General features: G+C 38.1%; 1 protein-coding gene across 5 annotated transcripts; it reads left to right on the top strand.

Annotated features, from left to right (window-relative positions):
- Positions 1 to 624: 624 nt before the first annotated feature.
- On the top strand, positions 625 to 18,375 carry LOC310935767 (neurocalcin-delta B). 5 transcript variants are annotated; one of them, XM_083899715.1, is made up of 4 exons: positions 625 to 820; positions 13,337 to 13,775; positions 15,010 to 15,115; positions 15,762 to 18,375. In XM_083899715.1, exons 2-4 carry the CDS (start codon positions 13,398 to 13,400, stop codon positions 15,854 to 15,856), a joined length of 579 nt encoding a protein of 192 aa, XP_083755841.1. In that variant the 5' UTR covers positions 625 to 820; positions 13,337 to 13,397; the 3' UTR covers positions 15,857 to 18,375. The 5 variants fall into 5 exon arrangements, with proteins under 5 accessions (XP_083755841.1, XP_083755837.1, XP_083755839.1 ...); XM_083899711.1 differs by having other exon boundaries at positions 13,334 to 13,775; XM_083899713.1 differs by lacking the exon at positions 625 to 820 and adding an exon at positions 7,751 to 7,823 and having other exon boundaries at positions 13,334 to 13,775.
- Positions 18,376 to 19,953: the final 1,578 nt, after the last annotated feature.

Here is a 19,953-nt window from a genome sequence, read left to right as displayed (position 1 = left end):
GTTATTGATTTCTTTGAGACTTTGAATGTATGTTCCCAATCCGTCCGTGCTATGCTTTGTGTACAACTTGACAGGGTCACTTCGTCATGTCATGATTATTGGCTTCTCAATGATCATTGTATTGGATGGTAATAGGAATGATACATTTAAATATGACTACCTGATTGTTGTTGTTGTTGTTGTTGTTGTTGTACAGCTATAGACTTAATTATGCAATTGTACTGTGTTGAATGTTTGCTGCTTCATTGTGGGCTTCATCTGTTACCGAACACTAAGAAAGTAAATCAAGACTTCCTTGAATCAGAGTATTTTTTTTATTATTTTGAAAATACAAGAATACAGTATTTTATTTTGATATATGGTGTGGCTGCTGTATTTTGCTCTTTATTTTTGATACATTTATTATTTGGGTGTTTGTTATTTTATTTTAAAATACAATATATATCTATTTATATAGAGCGATATATATAGATATATATGTTATGTATTTTTGCCTGATTCCAGCACATAGAACGCGAACACATTCATGGAATAAAATGTTTACTGACAACGCGGCTTCTCATTGGCCCGCCGCTCTACCACGTGACGAGCAGCCTTGACGTCACCGCCTGTGAGAGGCTGGTGGTGGAGCAGAGTGGAGCGAAGCTGCTTGGGAACAAACCTGCTGGAGTTTGAAGTGAGAGCAACCGGCGAACTCTTGCTCCTGTGCGGCTCCTGCTTACCTGCTCAACCCGCTCCCTTCAAACTGTCCACCCGTCTGCCCCAGTGACGCGAGCCCATGGACTACTAAGGACACTTTTAACAACAACTTCACAGCGAGGTAAGTTGTCGCGACGGTGCCTGTTCTCTGCTCCCTGTTCTCTGCTCCCTCCCTCGTAGTTTGTCCGCTTCCTGTTAGTTTTTTTTAGGTTTTTTTTTGTCTCGCAGGTGAGTTTAGTTCACAGGTTGAAGCTGCTGACATGTAATATGTCCGGGTTAAACTACGGGAAAACCTGTGTTTAACCAACATTCTCCTCCGTGACTCTGCCGTATGGCGACTCTAAGTAGATGATGCTAGTAGCGGATAAAGCTTTACCCACGTTTGTTATCCCGTTCTTCTGGTTGAACCTCCAGAGCAGCTGTGTTCGGTAAAAGCCGTTTTAACCCTACATAGCTAGACTGGTTCATGTAGAGATACATGTAATAAAATTCGTACTAGCCAAAATGAAAGTTTTTACTATTCACATTAATGTTATTCTTCTCAGGACAAATAACATGACACTTTTCCATTCATGTGTTAACACCGGCGGTATTAATTCATTTGTACTTTCGTCACAGTGTGAATTGTGAATATCTCCCTAAAATTCCAGTTTGTCATATTTACTATTTAATCCTGTCTACTCACCGTTCCAGTTCAAGATAACTACAATTCCCCTGGAATTATAACTGGTCACACATATCCTTATTTTCACATTCTCAAACTACCAAATCCAGATAAACCAAACTAGTTTGGAGAATTTAAAAATAACTCAAACTGTCCTTAATTCCACGTTCAGATGTGTACGTTTTTATCCAGATTGGTCAAACCACTTCAACATAAATTCAATTGCCCTGGAATTATAACTGGTCAAAATGAAAGTGTAGATATTTCTACACTACAATATGACTATCCATAAAGTGGTAGTGTTGTATATTCATAGTGTAGTGACAGATTTTGTTTCCCTTTGTCATTAGCCGCAACTGAAGTGAAGGTATTTGAAATGACAAAGCTCATGGAATAAGAAAATCTCACTCTAAATTATGATTATCCATAATTCCATTGTGAGGTATGAACCGTTTAATCAAGACCGGTCAACATTTTAGATAAACATATCCTAAATTCCCCCTGAAATTACAACTAGTCAGAATTAAGTTGTAGATATACATGGATACATGTGTTATGATTTATCATTTGTAATCATGGATGTCTGACAGATAAAATTAATTGTGAATATCTGTAATATGTATCTAGACTAGCTATTAAATGTTATAACATTGTGTTTACTTGATGACAGGAAACAAAAAGGCAGTCTTGAGGCCGAGTATTTCAGTGAATTTGAGCAGGAGAGCAGAGATGTGTAGACTTATTGAACTGATGATTATATACTACAATAACAAGTGTTTTCCTGTGAACATATGTCTCGTCGACTGTACACAGATGTGTGAAGTTACAGTGCATAAAGAGTGTACAAACATAAAGGGTTTAAGAGGGAATTAATGTGCAATTAATGTGTTTGTTCATTTGTTATTGTGTAGTGTATGCACTGTTTACATGCTGCAGACACTGTTTATTCCAAGGCAAGTTTCCCACTGAGACAATGGATGCTGTCTTATCTAAAGTTTTATTGAGGGGAAGTCATTTATCAAGCCAGACTGCATTCTTATTCTCAGGTGTCATCTTCCAAACTGAATTGTTTTTGTGGCTGAAACTATGAATCAACAATATTAATCTTGCCTTACACATATTACAGTTTGATTTGCAATATAATTCTTCTAAGTCAACCTTCAGTTTATCATACACGGTGTAATTATAATGTGATGCTTCCTTAACACATTACGCAATCACAAATGCTAACCACTGCACTCTAATGCAAGGATGAGAATGTAGATATAGGAATTATATTGCATTTTTAATTAGCATAGAAATAGAATCATTAAATTGAAGACTTGGGCTAAGTTGTCTCTTTGTAAAAATAATATGTGAATTTAAGATGGATTGTGATTTACATGAACTTTACATGAAATGCTTATTTAGTGCGACATTTGGTATTGTTTTGCTCTAATGACTAAATTGTCATTTATTAAGGAAAATCATCAGTTTTTCTAAGCCTATGTTGCTTTGACCATGCTGGTTTTGGGTTTCCACCAGGCAAGCAGCTTAAGTAGAGCTGAGGATTAAAGAGACTGAAGATGAGATCGCTGCTTTTCAAAGTTGCCTGCACGAAATAGGACTTGTCCCTGTGCATATGTACTCCTTTTGGCTGGTGGCTTGTGGTAATTGAAGGCCGTTGTGGTTTGATGTGGGAAGTAAACAAGTGTAGAAGAGGTGATGAGAGAGGGTGATGGTGTTGAAAAGGCACAAGTGGACACAGATGGAGAAAATAAATAAATGTAAATAGTGGTGAGGTTCACAGGCCCCTGACGGAAATCTCGTATCAAAGCTGTTCAGTCACAGAGGAAACAGAAGTAGTAATGACACACAGATGCTGTAAAAACATGGTGTTTTATTGTCTGTGAATCTCTGTGGCATTCAAATATGTTTTTAGCAACTTTCTAAATAAAACACACCATGTTGGTCAGCCAATAGAACACAGAAAGGAAAGACCTGTGTAGGTGCGGACACAAGGGTGGAGTCAGGATAATAGCCGCCTTGGTGTCAAAACCCTCCCTGCAAACATTTCAAGATGCTAAACGCTTACAAATGTTTGCTAAATTTGAACAGATGATCTATTTTTGATGATGTGGGTGTCTTGTGGTTTTAGTCTGGGCCACACTGGCTATACTGGCTGCATCCTCTGTAGTTAGGCTTGTCTGGGTTGCAGTCAACGCTCTTCTGCATTGAGTTAGACTTCTCTTCATTCTCACTGGTCAAAAAACATCTTTTAACCTGGCTTGAAATGGTTTTTTCATCAGTGGCAATGTGTTTAATCAGCATTTACTCCCAGTTCAAATGACACATGCAAGTTTTTATCTGATTTGGCTCCGATCAGCATCATTGGGTGAACAAGCTAATTAAAGCTGTGCAATTAATTGATTAATTACTTAACTTCCACCTCCATAACTCCTCTTGGGCTTCCTTAGTTTATATTGATACAGCACTGCATCTTCCTGATTTTCCCTCAGAGAGACTTAACATGATGGCAGCAGCAAACAGTGAAGAGTTTGTTCCCACAAAAGGCTCGGTCTTGTCATTAGCATGGGACTGGTTTGGTTTTGCAGAGTCAGACAGTGTCTAAACTTTGTTTAAATGCAATTGCAGCGAAAGGGAGCAGACAGTGCTTTGTGCTTGGTTGCAGTTTAAGCCCAAGGTTCATGTTTAAAATGTTATTGTTGAAACAAATGCAGACATCTGTATGAATTTTGTAAAATTTAAAATTGTATATCAAGTGTGTCACATCTTTATTTTTAGGTCATAATTCCCAGTCCTAACACTTAACAGAACAGGGGCTGACCAACCACTGGTGTTTATCATCTCGTTTTAGCAACATTTTAGTGTGAATGAGGCTTAAGAGGAAGCAGCCAGGGGACATGCTTCTTATGTATTTATTAAATATTGATTTGTTTACAAATGAGAGCAAAACTGACCACCAGATTCAACTGAAGGAGGAAGGGGGAGATTCAGATTGAGGCGGAAATACAAACAGTTTCTCTCCAGTCACACTTTCGGACATTTCGGACTGAAAACCACATTTCAGTGGTAGATGAGTGAGAGTTGTTCAGTCACAGGACAGATTGACATTTCCATCACTGCTGCATGTGCCTGGCTGTTTCAGGGAAATACACATTTCCAGAGTAAAGCAAACAGAATTCTCTTTGTGTAATCTTTGACAATGTGCTGCATGTGTGTGTCCAGAGTAGACCCGAGTGTGTTGTGCAGCTCTGCCTGCCGTCGTGCAGTTGATGACACGTTTCTTTGACAGTTTTTATCTTGTTCTCATTCACTGCCTCATAATGGCCTCTCTGTCATGAGCTTGTGGTTTTCTGCAGTGCTTTGATGCATGCAGCACTCTTGGCTGACAATGTCAGCTCATGTGTGCTGCATTATGATTAACTCGCTGCCTCAGGTCTGTCAAAGAAATGATAGATGGGATTTTTAGTCGTCACTTTTACCAAAAATCATGCTTGGACAAATTTCGAATGACCCGTAATTCGCTCAAACTAAATTTGAATCCCCTGCTACATATCTCCTGATTTGATTCCAATTCACAATGTACAATAACATTATTTGATATCAGTTAATCAAACTAAAACCTTTAAAACACGTTTGAATTCAAAATAGACGGTCTATAAGTGCATCAGACAGAAGTAAGTAGCAAGCCATCCAGCAGAGGGCACTGTGAATGATCTGTGGACTCAGCTCACAGTCATGTGAGACTTGACCATGCAAATTTTGCAACAAATGGTTATTTTAGATATTTTAGCCATCTGGCTCTTTTCTTAATTAATCGCCCAATTGTCAGCTGTTATATGAATTATGACACAAACCCTCAAGAATGAGATGCTTTTTCTATGTTACAGTCAGATCAGCAACAGTTGTTGAGCAGCAGTTGGTTTGGTAAGAGCGTGTGAACAAACTTGTGTTGGTAACTGTTGGTTAAGAATAGAATGGTTTGTTTACACTTTTAGCTGCAGTATGCGAGGCAGCAGAGTACTGGAAACTAGCAGAGATATACTTGTATTTGGCATTTAGCTGATGAGCTACATTTGATTACTGTTGTGGATCCTGCCATGTCAAAGGTAGCAAATCTGATGTCATGACCTCTGCCTGAATTTAAACATTTTATTGAAACTGTCACAAGTTTGCATTACTGTTGGTCTGAATTGTGCTTTAAGTATTCAAAGGCTAGTATTTTTCAATAATTATCCAAATGATCCTGCTACTGATCTCCTGATTTAATTTTGATTCATAATGTCTGTTTACATTATTTGATATCAATTAATTAAAAAATAATGTCTGCATTAGACATTGACCACAAATTTGTTACATAAATGCTCTTTTTATTAATATGACTGCACACTGCAACTTTACAGTGCATGCACAGCCTAGAAGTGCATCAGATAGAAGAGTAATCCAGCAGAGGACACTGTGAATGCAGCTTGGATGATATTTTGTGACTGAACACTGAATTTAAAGTGTCTTCTGATGTTCATCTTTTCATTCAATTGAAAGTAGATGTCATTTAATTTTTGAAATTGGCTAAATGACATCTTTTTCTTTTATGATGAATGTTTTCTTTTACTTAAATAATTGAAAATTATTATAACCTTCTTTTACCCACTGCCAAGTGATGGTGTTTGAAAGCAACAGAGTAAAGCCTGCAGCTGACGATGTTCATTTTCTCAGAGCAAGAGTTGTCCAGCAGCTTTGACCTTACACTGAATAAAACAGAAGATAGAGTTTCAGCCAGATATTCAAGGAGCCGCATAAGCACGCTACACTGAACAGCGCTGATAATGATACTTGTAATGTGAGCTCTGCTGCTCCCACAGCTATGCTGCTCAGCCGCAGCGTTTGACGGTGGTCGTCACGTGTTGGCTGATCAGACATGTGATCACAAATGGGCTGTAGCTGCAAGACGAACAGAAGGGGGGAACAGAAGTAATGTTGTGTGACTGGATAATGATGAGAGCTGCAGGTCATTAGTTTTTTAGAAATCGTAAAACATCTGAGCCAAAATGGCACAGATGAGAAACGAAGTATTGTCAGTCACTTTGTCGACCAGATTTGATGTGACTCATTGTGCGTCACACTGTGATATTTACCACTTCTTTGCCTGCCTTGTCCCTCTGTTACCTTGTCTTTACAGGCATGTTTTGTTGCGAAGTTACTCGAACAGTTTAACTTGGTTGATACAGAAATGTAACTCCTCTGAAGGGACTGTGTGAGGTGAAAACAAAGCAGATACCTTTAGCCACATATTGCATTTGCGGCTGGAACAAATGTTGTGATTTGTGTTGTTTTTGTGATTAATTATGCTGCTCGGAAATTTACTTCTAAATTAAGTGCCAACTATTTTGATAATAAACATAAAAAATCAAATTTTAATAATTTAAATGTTGTACTTTTCTACCCTGTGACAGTAAACTGAATATCTTTTGTGGAGAAAACAAGATATTTTAGGACGTCATCATTTTGAACCTGATTAAAGACATTAAATACATTTATAGCAGTGTTGCAGAACTCCCAGCTGCTTGAATGCAGCCTGGTGTTCCCCTCTCGTTTTGAAATATGAGCTGCCCCATCCCTGCGATCCCTCTGACATTCACAAGACCTGTGTCACAAAACCTAAAATAGATGTTTTCAAAGTATACCTTTCATTAGTAACAGTGTGGTTTATAGCAAAGTCATATGCAGTCTCAACTTGTTAATTATTGTTGAGAGGTTTTAATTACTGCAAACATTCACCAAGAGTCTTGTTGCCACCTGATGTGTTTACACCTACTGGCCACTTAAATAGGTACACATGACACCTAATGAAGTGGTCAGAGCAGCACCCTGTTTGGTCTTCTGTAGGTATAGCCGGTCTGTCTTGAGGTTTACTAACTTGTGGTTATTTGGGTTACTATTGCCTTTTTGTATAATTTCCTATTTTGTCCTTTGGCATCAGTGAGAGGCTATATGTTATTAACCTGCCAATTGACATGAATTCAGATGCTCAATATAACTCTATAATAAATATAAATAACTCTCATATAAATAAAAACAGGTTGTGGTTAATTACATTTATGTAATAGTGAAACGAGAGGTGTTCCTTAAAGATGACCCAAGAACAACATATAAATAAATTAAATAATGTACAAAAAAGGAATGTTGTAACTTGGACTGTAGTAATAATGTATACAGAGCACAGAGAGATGCAAACATTCTCGGTACAGAGAAGGAAGTTACTGATTTATTTCTTAGATAGTAAAGAGAAGAAGGAGGGTGATGATGACATACATTGACATCCTCAACATCATGCCTGTGTGGTGTTGCTTCAAATCAAAACCACGTTTTATTTTGACTTGAGCTGCAGTCTCTTGGTGGTTGCAGTTGTCATTTTTAATATCGCAGCTTAAAAGAAACATCATTATTTTACCTGCAGGTAAAATATCATATTGCAAATGCGTGTTAGTGTGAGGATGAGTGACCCCAGCTCTGCAGACTGTTGACAGATGGATTATATTGCATTATGAATGTTTCATTCATAACATCACTGTCTTTGATAGAGGCTCGTTTTCAGCCAGTGCGGCTCTCTGTGGACCTCAGGCTAGCTCTCTGTTACTCTCTGCTCTGGGATTACTGTGGGATTCCAGGGTTAAGATTTACCTGCAGGATATAAATGGAGACTCCTGTCTGTTACATAAGCCGGCAACAAGATGTACTGGGATGAACGGCGTGTGAAGGGCTTTTGATTCACGAGCAAGCATGGACAGACTGTTGCACTGCAGACTTTTGTTAGTGTAGATGTATACCGACTGCAACGGGACCATGTCTGCTGCTCTTCTTCCATTTTCCATAGTTGTAAGTTGAAAATTCAAGAGGACAAGACATCTTCTTATCAGGTTTTTCTTTGATTATACCAAATTATTAATCCAGAACGAGTCAGATTCAGGCTAACAAGAGGAGCTCTTCCTCAGGCTGGTTAAAGCTTCTATATTTTCAAATAAAACTAGTGAGCATTTATGAATTCCTGTTTCTGAGTTGCCGATAGTTTTGCAGATTGAATAAATTTGGGTTTGGGGCCATTGGTTGTACTAAAACAAGACATTCTACCAGTGAAAACCATGACATTTAAGTAAATGTTATAGGAAATAAATAACTAAGAGTTGGTTGTGTCACCTGCATCAGACTCCAGTGTGTCAATCATACTGGTGTCTAATCATAGGTGCTTTTGCATTACCTATTTCCCTCTAAATGGAGACATAATTTACTGAAGAAGACAAAACATTAAAAAGGCAAATTTTCCCATTCAAAACAGTATATTTTCACTTGTTGGTTTCTGGAAGACTCTGGAAGCCCATGTGTATTTTCTTAATGCAGTTTGTGCTCTAAATACTTGCAATTGTGCATCTGTCTTTGACTGCGTACAACAATTTGACTAAAATAGAAAGATTTTTCATGAAATGCTGTCAGTTTTTGCATGAGGATTTGCCTCCAGGAGCTTTTCTCTTGGTGGCTTTAGGGTTTAAGCCTGTCGCACAGCCTAACAGGTTGAATACATGATGATTATGTGTGTACTGTCATTAGTGTCATTAGAAGCTGAAAGTGACCGTGTGTTCTTGTTAATACCCGGCCATCAGGCTGAGGTCACCGCCATTATATCAAGCCTGCTGTGTTCTCAGGCGCACTCAGGAGGTTTAACCAGTGTTCACTTGCTTGTCCTGACCTCATGAGATGGTCGTGGCAGAAACTTGACCACGTGAGCTGTGCACTTGTCAAAGCCGTGATTATGTAACAATGTCATGGCAGGTCTGCCCGCAGCAGCAGGTAAGAGTCTTAGTGGTTAATTGTGGACTGTGATCTCAGGAGAGACAGAAATAGCCAGGTTCTTAGGGTGACTGTTGAGAAGGGATGTTCAGTCGAGGTCTGTCTATGATTCTTTTAAAACATACACTGACTTTTACCCTGAATTGTTTGTGGTGTTTGATATCGTTAGGGCCGAACTGATTGTTAAAATCGCAATTTGAAACGATGCTAATAGCAATTAGCAAATCATCATAGCAAAGCATGTGATTGAATCATTACATTTCTGATTGTTGTGTTCTGTGCCAGTTAAAGAAAATGCAGTATACATATCAGGATCATGAAGTTATCATCCTTGCATTAGAGTATTGAAGTAAATATGTAGATGTTGTGTCATAAGGAAATGTTACATGTGGTTTTAATCACAGCAAATATTGGAATTATTTAAAAAGTTACATTGCAATTCAAATTGCAATCAAAATATTTGTTAAAAAAAACTCACAATTAGATATTTTTTCCAAGTTGTTCAGCCATTGACATCAGAGCACTGAATAATAAAACTGCTATAAATAGGATAATTTAGTTGTAAACATTGGTCTTGTTGTGATTACCTTATTCTTAATCCATTTAAGTAAAAGGTAATAAATGTAATATTTAATGATTGCATAAGAAACTCATTCCCCAGATTTTAAAATTTGCAAATGTTTATGAATGTTTTGCATTATTTTCTTGAACAAAACTAAGAATCTCGCTCAGCTTTTCTACTGATTTTGATTAATATTGATCGATTGAAACTGAACTTTTTTTAAGATTTTATGAATGATTTATTTATCTGTTATTTAGCCAGGAAGGTCCCTTTGAGATACAAGATATCTTCTTCCAGGGAGTCCCGTTTAAAATCCACTATCAGTAATAGCTGACCAGTGTTGACCTTTGGTTTGTTTTCTTTGGTTTGACGTGACAGTAAACGTGACTTTAATCAGTGTATGTCAGATCACTGAAACATTTAGAACAATTCATTAATCTTTTTTGGGTTAATTCCATCAGTGTAGCATTTTAAGACATTATCTGTCACAGGACAACATGTTGATGATAAACATTACACTGTTTTCTTTGCAGTTACTTGTTAAAGCCTACTTTATATGCTAAATATGACTATGGCAATGATTGGTTATTTATCAACAGAAATGCCAAACAGTCCTGGTTGATAGTGTTTTAAATATTAAACTCTTGCCTAAATACAGCCTGTAAATCGCGCTGCGTTACACATTCTGTGTGTGATTTAGAGCTGCAGCTAAAAGCAATTAAACAAGATGACACTGTGTTCACAGCAAGTATTTTTACACTCCACTGTGACACCAGTGCAATATGTAAAGTGACGTTCTCTTTCTGACGAGTTGTGACAAAGAGGTATATGTACGGTCAGTTGTCATGACAACATAGCCTCAACAATCATGGAAGTGCTCCGCGATCCATTAAGCACTTCAACGTCTGATTGCAGAGTATGTGACAGACAAAGAATGAATTTAGGAATTAAATGAATGGCGGTGGCCAGGATGACGTCGGCTGGTTGATTAGATTTGTGTGTGAATGCTCACACAGTGGTAAAATGATGATGATGATGGTGGTGTTTCATAGATCCCCCGCTGCATTTATGAAGGCAAGACATGCAAAAGCTTATGGTGAATAAAGCCTGGTGTAGTGGAGAAGAGATGTTGAGTGCAGCCAGTGTTTTAATGTGTTCATGCAGCAACTTTAGGGCACAGAACAAAAGCAGACCATAAAACAAGGATTTTTCAATGCTATGTGACTCAAGTGGGCTATTTTTTATTGGTAACTTTTAACAGGTTTGGTTTTTCCTGATGTAAAATCTGAAAGGACTCGTATTATACCATATTTCTCCAAGGTCCCTGGAGTCCCAATGAACATGCCTGTGATATTCTTTGGTCAAAATTAGTGCTGTCAAACGATTAAAATATTTAATCGCGATGAATCGCGTTAATGTCATAGTTAACTCGCGATTAATCACAATTTATCGCACATTTTTGTCTATTCTTAATGTCCCTTGATTTCTTTTTGTGCCATTATTTTTCCTCATTTTAATACTCTTATCAACAGAGAAAAGTGGATTGGCTTGCTTTGTGTAAATGTTATTTGCATATTTTGGCATATACTGTAGTGTAGGGTGGAACAATTAATGGAAATTTATCTAAATTGCAATACAGCTTACTGCAATGTCAATATAATATAATATTTGTTCAAGCCAAAATCTAATTTTAGGCTAAACCGGGTGTGTGTAACTTGTGTGTGTGAGGAGCTGAGGACCCTAACCCAGCTGAAATGTAGGCCTCTGTTAGCTTAAGGAAGTGAATATTTTACAGTTCATGGACGTTGTTATTGTTGGTTGTTTATGCGTGTATGAGTGTATGCGACGTAAATACAGAAGAGGATGGAGTCTGCAAATGGCAGTTGGAAAAAAAAGTAATGAAAATGCATGTATAATGGTCTTGTTTCTATCACCATTTCCTCATTGAGTGCCTGTAAATGTTTTCCTGAACTTGTCAGTGTAGCAGCACTTATTATAAATGTTTCATTAATTTTTTATTGCCAGAAAAAGCACATTTAAAGTGAAGCACCCACTTACCAGGGAAGTGCAGTGCTTATGATGCCTTTTTTCTCAGTAAGCCTTGATCAAACAGATCAGCTGAATGACTGGATGAATGGGATGGATTGCTGTTTTAGCAAGTGTTTTGTTTAAAGGAGGAAAAAAAAGTGTGTTCCTGTATGTTCTTTTTTAACTCTTCAAATATTGGCAGGAAATTCAGATCTTTACGTCCCTTCCTGCCTGGAAGGTGCTTCTGTAATTTGCTTTGGCCTAACCTGACATTGCTGATTTTATCTGTCGTTATCCACGGGTAAGCTTGGAACAGTTTGCCTGTTCTCTTCGGGCTGGAGAGCTCGGCAGCAGCTAGCAGCGTGACAAGAGAAAGTGTTAAGCACATTAGCTGCAGGGTGAGACGATGAACTGTGTCCTCTGTTGAGGATAAAACTCCCCGTTGTCCCTCTTGTTTTTTAGAGGTTTGTGAATTTTCTGGAACACACCATGTCTGATCATCCCGACTTTTGTTATGAAACATTACATTTTTTACATTGAAGCTGAAACTGCCTCCACTGTTAAAATGAAGGATGTGGATCATGTGTGTCGAGGCGTGCCGTGTTCCTGCAGCTGCAGCAGAGATGCACGCACAGCTGAACATGGCATGTGCTGGTGTTATCTGCAGTATGTTTTGCGAGTGTAGGTGTGGTTGTTCCTTTGTGGTAGCACCCTGAGAACATTTGATGGTCTCGTGCTGCATTTGCATGGTGACGTTTTTCGACCTGCTTTTTATTCATCTTGCATACTGTGATTGTTTTTCTGATAACTGTGATTTGCATTTTTTTCTATTTAAAACAATAAATAAACATAATTAAACAATATAATAGAGAAAATGGTGGACAAAACAACAACAAGATATATATTCAGGCTAGTTAGGTTTTACCCCAAACTTTTTATATGTGGAGCCACTTTTTAAAGATAACACAGTGTTGTGACCTAATAGGAAATGTGTGCATGAACATTTCTGACTATTTACTGCCATTTCTGTAACACTCAATATTTTTTTTGAATAGGTAAACTAGCTATTTCCAAGAGATATGTTTATGATAAACCACTGTATTCATATGTAAATATGAAGTTAGACAGAAAAAATATAAATCCCTCACAACCCAGTCTCTGTGAATGACTAATTCCCTTAAGTCTTGAGGATGCACCAATTTAGCAACAGCACCAAATGAACAAATAGCTTTTACTGTGCAGGTCTTTGTTTTGTTTCACAAATACATCTTTTTTATTATGTTAATCCTACAGAAATCCTTAAGAACCCATAATTTCTGTCAACAAAATAGCTCAATGGTGGCATCTTATGGACAGTAAAAACATCATAAGAAAAGTTGTTTTTGTGAACAACAGTACCTGTTACTAATTTAATTACATGGACATGTGTCTGGACTTTTAATTGTCATTGTTACAGCTTTGTGCTTCCTCCCTCTAAAAGATCTCTTAACAACCTTTTTCATTCTCTCCTCTTTTCTTTTATTTGTCCGCCACAGCAGTCGAAAGCACCGCCGCACCTTCGCCCTTACATCAGCCACAGCCTCAACAGAAGCAGCGACCATGGGCAAACAGAACAGCAAGCTCCGTCCTGACGTCATGCAGGACCTGGTGGAGAACACGGACTTCACCGAGCCCGAGATCACCGAGTGGTACAAGGGCTTCTTGAGGGACTGCCCCAGTGGTGCACTGTCCATGGAAGAGTTCAAGAAAATCTATGCCAACTTTTTCCCTTACGGAGACGCCTCCAAGTTCGCAGAACACGTCTTCCGCACGTTTGACGCCAACGGAGACGGGACTATAGACTTCAGGGAGTTCATTATTGCTCTGAGCGTGACCTCACGTGGTCGACTGGACCAGAAGCTGAAGTGGGCGTTCAGCATGTATGACCTGGATGGCAACGGATACATAAGCAGAGCAGAGATGCTGGAGATTGTAACGGTGGGTGTGCTGTGTTGCCCTCTCTTCTTTTCAGTCTTTCTGGTGTTCTGGTTTCATGTAGCCCTTGGGTTCTCAGTGGTCATTGCACGCCATCAGTATAACGCCATTCGGTTCCCTGGTCTTTTGCTCAACCATCCACACCAGCTGCTGTGACATATATCCATATGCCTCTATCTCTCCAAACCATTTGACTGCCCACAGCAGGAAAACCAGCTGCTGTGTAATTATAGACAGCAGCAGCAGCAGTGAAGACCTCTCATATCCAGCAATGTCCACAAATAAGACACAGCTCTGTATTTCTTTAGGGAAGGGGCCCTGTCTAATCCTCACTCTGAGTCAGAAAATAACATGCATCATCTCCTCAGCACCTCTAGTGTCTCACACATTTCCCTTAAATTGTTAAATATTACCATCAAATGAAAAAAAAAAACAAGTATATGCCCTCTCAAAAACATGCTGCTTCTACCATATAAGTATTGACCACCAGATTAAAATGATTAGAAATGTAAATAGTGATTCATTTTATAGTTAAACGCTGTTTAGTGAAGTGCTTTTTTTTGATTTTCGTTCATGCTACAGATTAAATGATTGATCCAGCTTTAAAGAAATCAATACAATAATTAACTATGTGAATATATGTTATCGTTTAAGTTTTTTTTTCCCTGTCAGTGAAATTATGAGCTGCTAGATTGACTACTTAAGATGTCCCCGTTTGCTAATCGGTCCTTTGTCATCTTCAATCAACAATGCAGTAACTACTGTAACTAACTAGTTAATGAGTGTTGATGGAGTGTCTGGTTCATGTTTACTGTGTTGACTCTTGAGTGTGAAAAGTGTCATCAGGCTCTGTGCTCGCAGTGTTTGTCACATAGATCACAGGAGTGAGAGGAGTGATTGTGTATCAGTGACAGGACTGGAAATGAGAAACAAGTTTGCTTCACTGAGTTTGTTGTCACTGCCAGACGTGCGTTTGAAATAATTCTTCACAGCAGCAACAATGTTTGTAAATGAAGACATGTCTACTCCACTGACGTACACCCGTAATATGAACAGCAAATATTTGAAGTACTGCGCTAGAGTTTCACATTTCCTCATCGATACTGTGCAGTGTCGTCAGGCAGAAGAGACAAACATGAGAGTGATAATCAATCTCACTTCCTCCTCACTTGATATAAAGATTGTGTATAAATAAAATTTTTTCTCATTACTCTGCCTCTGTTCCTGTTGATTTCAGGCCATTTACAAGATGGTTTCCTCTGTGATGAAGATGCCCGAGGACGAGGCCACACCTGAGAAGCGCACAGATAAGATTTTCAGGCAGATGGACACAAATCGAGACGGTAAGACTTTCCTTGATGATTTTACAAGTGAAAGAATTAGTGACACGTAATATTTATTATGTAAAAAACAAATGAAGGACCCTCCATTCACCTGTCACTATGGTGGCCTTTGCATACCAAAAAGGATTATATTCTTACTTTGCATAAGAAGCTTCATAACGTGAATACACTTTTACCTGGTTTGTCCATTCAGGCTACTGTAGAAACATCATGGTGGCACAAGATGACGTCCTTCATAAAACAAGGCCCTTGCCTAAAATACATATTAAATGCTTTTTCTAAGGCTACGCTAAGCTGTTCTGCCCTTTCTTAAATCAGTGCTTATAGCAGTGAAGACAAAGAAAAATTGAATGAAGTGGGACATCACCTGCATAACATATCTCCTGTCATTTTTAAATGTAAACAAATGTCTGTCGCATTCAAACATTGTCAAACGAGTTCACACAATGCTGGCTAAGTTTATCAGCTTCACGGCTTCTACTGCGGAAAAAGCCCAGATGTTCAGAAGTTTGATGGGATAAATGTTTCTTACTCATGCTGGGATAAATGCTGTGTGCTGCTGCTGCTGTATGAACACAACTGAAACTCACTTTAAACTATGTTCGATCATGTTAATCATGTTCCTCTCTCTCTTCCTCCCTCTCAGGTAAACTGTCACTGGAGGAGTTTGTTGAAGGAGCAAAGAGTGACCCCTCCATTGTGCGACTGCTTCAGTGTGACCCCAGCAGTGCTGGGCAGTAAGAAACTGGACTTCTCTCTTTTACACTTTAATTTCACAAAGTTCAAAATCTCTCCCAGTCGACCCACCTGAGATTATTGACCCATGAGCCATAGAGGCACATGCACAGACACAAAAACACACATACAAATGCACAAAATGCAGCAGTACAACTACCATGCACTTGTAACGCACACATTGTACATGCGCCGCTATGCCAGGTCAAAAGCAGCAGAAAAACGTGGGTCACCTATGGTACAAACATAACTCAAGGGACTGAAATCCCACCACGGACTTGTTAGACGCTGAATCAGGGCTGTGTTGTCTCTGTTGGAGAAGACAAACAGCGAGGATAATCCCACAGATTCACGAGGAACGCTGAGCCGAATCCAACTTTTTTATTCTTGTCATTTCTTTTTATTTGTTGTTTTTGGAAGCATTCTTCCTGATTTTAAATGCTTTTTTTTCTCTCCCCTCTCTGTATCCTCTCTTGAGTTGTTGTGTAACAACTGGACAGAAAGTATTAAGATCTAACTCCATGTTAACACTGAATGAAATGAAGAACATGAGATGCGTTTGCAGCTCACATTATGACTAAGACCTGGAAAAGTGTAGGTTTTAATCAAAAGAATTTAGAAGGGATGACTTCTTTTTAAATGTATATTTTTGGAGAAATGTTACTTCAAACCAAAACTCGCGCAAATTTCTAAATGAAGGGGAAAATTCTGACCACAGATGATGTCATCTGTTCTTTGAAAGTGACTTTTTATGCCAAGTTTTATGTCCACAGACGACATTTTCACACACACTTCACTGATCAAAACTTGACATTTGCATAAAAACACGAGCTGTGATTCTGTCTTTTTTCTCCCCTCAAAATATGGTTAAACAAGTATATAAACGAAATCAAAGAAGTTAGATGTTCTAAGAATACATAGTATGTATTTATATATTCTTCTACTGTGTGGTTACACTGTGGCTGTTCGCCGCGGTGGAAGAGATTCACGTATAAAAGAAACGACGTATAAATTATTGGAATATGACGATTAACATTTTCTTTGACTTGACGAATATGATATGAAAAAAGTTGTACAGTATATTCACTCATATTTATGCTAGAAATGTTTGATTTGTTTTTTTAATGAGAGGACCACACATTGTGCTATGCATTCAACTATGAACATCTTCTCTCTCACTGTGGACTTACCATTTCCCAGGAAACTGCTAAAGATTTGCTGTCATTCTATTTTTCATATCCTAGCGAAGTAACTCTGTCTCACCAGATTTTAACTCACAGATTATATAACCATAACTGTTTTCAACTCTTCAGGTTTGCAATGTCTCATTTTCACATTTATATTGCAATTTTTTTTAATATAGAATATTCTTTAAAGTCAGCATGCTCAAATCCAACAAACCAAACTTACATTTTGAATAATTTGTGGTAAAAAAAAAAAACTATCAAATATATGATCTAGGATATGAAGGATAATCCACTTTACGTATCCTTTGTCTATCTGGATGTTTAATCTGTAGAATTTTAGGATTTGGAATTGTTTTTTCAAATTTTACCACATTGGATATTTAATATTTTTAAACCCAGAGATCTGAAAACACTAGAAAATAAAAGTGAAAGTGAGATATTAAAAATTCAATTCAGAGAGGGTGACACGGTGCTGCAGCGGCTGGCATTGTCGCCTCACAGCGAGGTCACCGGTTCAACCGAGAACCTTTTCTGAGTTTGCATGTTTTTCATTAGCCCAGAATGAGCCTTTTACATGAGGAGCCGCATCAAGTCTGTGGAGTTTTTACAGTATCCCACAATGGACTTAACTAAACATGTCTTGAGTTTTGATGCCAAGTGAAGGCTACATAGTTTCTCTACAACATGAAAAGTCCACCAATAAATGTGGCAAAATTTCACAAACTACCTTTCTCAATTGGCTTTTACACTTTATGTCATATCTAATCAAGTCATTTGGATCGGTAACGGCTCATCCCGCAGTGTGTAAACTGTCTAATGATGATTAAAGAGCAGTGGAAATCCCGTTTTTGTGCACACATCATCTTCTAAATGTGTACTTTCACAACTCGAGGACAAATCGTGTGCTACTGTGGTGATGATGAGTTATTAAATGACACAACTGTCAGAACTAAGAAGCTTTGGTGTTAGTGGGAAGAAAACGTCCACATCCACCAAACGCCTGTTCTCAGATGTACTGATCAGATTTGTACAGTCACATATTCACAGGTGGATAATAAACACATACATAAAGATACTGTGTGGTTTCTGCACATTTCATGTAGGTGATGAGGGACTTCAGTCCCACCTTTCACTTCCCTAGCATCTTGTGGTCAAGTGCCAAATACAGATGAATCAATGAAAGGAGAAAAAGAAAGCGCAGTATTATTATCCCTTCACACTGTAAAGTTGTTACTACCTGCTGAACAAAAACAAGAACGGTATCAGTTTTGTAGATTTTGTATTGTTACATTGCATCATGTGTTCTGTGTAGGACGTCCATTTTGTTATTCAAATAAAGGCAAAGTGGGAAAATGGCTGATTGTCTTTTAATGTATAAGCGCAACGTTTCATCTCGTAGATATGAGTCAACTTTTACCACATTTGTCTTATAACACCAGACACAGGTATAGAGCATAGTCCACAGATCATTAAATCTACATTTAGTTTTGGGAGAGGAAAAAGTGTCAGACTAGAACCTTTTAGACATCATTTTACAAATACGCCTTAGACCAGGGTCAAAGTTGTGATACCTGAGGGCCAATTTAGGAACCCAACATTGGACTGAGGACCGCCAAAGGAAAAAAAACAGAAAGAAATCCCATTTGTAATAATTTTTATGACTAGATTGCAGTTCTACAGTTTAGCTTTAAGTAATATAAGCGTTAATATAATGTAATTTAAGCATTAATATAATAACGCTTTATAATTTACTGGGTAATTACCCTGTCTGTCTGCAGCTCTGAACAACCCAGTGTTCTCGCCCTCATCTGTTTCTATGGTAACTGCTGTTTGTGGAGACATTACACCTGCTTTACATTAAAGCTCCCATAGAACGGAAGAACCAATTAACGCTGTTTTGTTGTGTTGTGCATCTGCGCCATTGCCTCGTTTATGAAGCCCTGAAGGTTCCAATCACACAGTTCAGCCACTGCTGAGTGAGAACGCTGGGTTTTGTTGTAATCTCGGGCTCAGCGAGATCTCTTCAGTCTGAAACAGAGCGGCTGACGAGAGCTTCAGCGAGGAGAGATTTCTATCGGCTCATTTACAGCAACTAGGCGGGTTTTGACCATAAAAACAAGTTAATACATGTACGTAGACCTCCATAACTCACATATATGTGCGATAGGACCGCTCTATGGGAGCTTTAATAAGTTCACATATTCTAAAACATGCAATCTATGCCTCACTTTACCAAAAACATCTTTATTCCTTTTTTTTTTTTTTTTTAAACTCATGGACGTACACAAGTGCCATTGATCAACCTTCAGAATTTACCAACTCGGTTCATTTTTTATTGACTCGTTACAACGTCATTTAATTAAAGCCCTACAAATAAAAACTTTGGCTATTTGTTAGCATGTAAATAATACAACATGGCTGTGAATTAGAGATAAACCTCTTACTGCGAGGGAAGTCACTGAAATGCGAAGGGTTTGAAATTCCTGTGGAAAGGGATTGAAATTGAAATGCAACATATTTCACCAAATGCATTAATAATAAATAATAATAACACATTTAACAAAAGCAAAAGTGTGGCATGCAAAGAATCTGCGAATGACTCGGGACCTTAACTAACTCAAGCCGTGACTACACACACACACACAGCACATCAGGCACTGTTCTACCTCAATGTGGCTACTCCTGATGTGTTATTTGGCAAATAAACACAAAAACACACACACACACTGTACAGAACGAAAATAAACATACAAATTCTTTTATACAATAAAAAATATTCCGAAGAAGTGGACATCTATTATTTCACCTTATAACACAGAGGAGGAGGAGAACGGGGAAGTAAATATCACCAGTTCGTATAAATTCTACGGAATAATGTCCTCTTTTTTTGTTGTTGATTATTTATATCATTGTCCT

Source organism: Microchirus variegatus (genome assembly GCF_963457635.1).
Source record: "Microchirus variegatus genome assembly, chromosome: 13".
Lineage (NCBI taxonomy): Eukaryota > Metazoa > Chordata > Actinopteri > Pleuronectiformes > Soleidae > Microchirus > Microchirus variegatus.
The sequence above is the reverse complement of the archived record's forward strand: the minus strand, read 5'-3'. Positions and strand labels throughout refer to the sequence as shown.

Bases quoted from the DNA above. Each gene is read 5' to 3' on its own strand.
- LOC310935767 (XM_083899715.1), top strand. From the start codon at position 13,398: ATGGGCAAACAGAACAGCAAGCTCCGTCCTGACGTCATGCAGGACCTG. The intron at 13,776-15,009 runs GTGGGTGTGCTG...TGTTGATTTCAG, and splicing joins AGATGCTGGAGATTGTAACG to GCCATTTACAAGATGGTTTC. The intron at 15,116-15,761 runs GTAAGACTTTCC...CCTCCCTCTCAG, and splicing joins GATGGACACAAATCGAGACG to GTAAACTGTCACTGGAGGAG.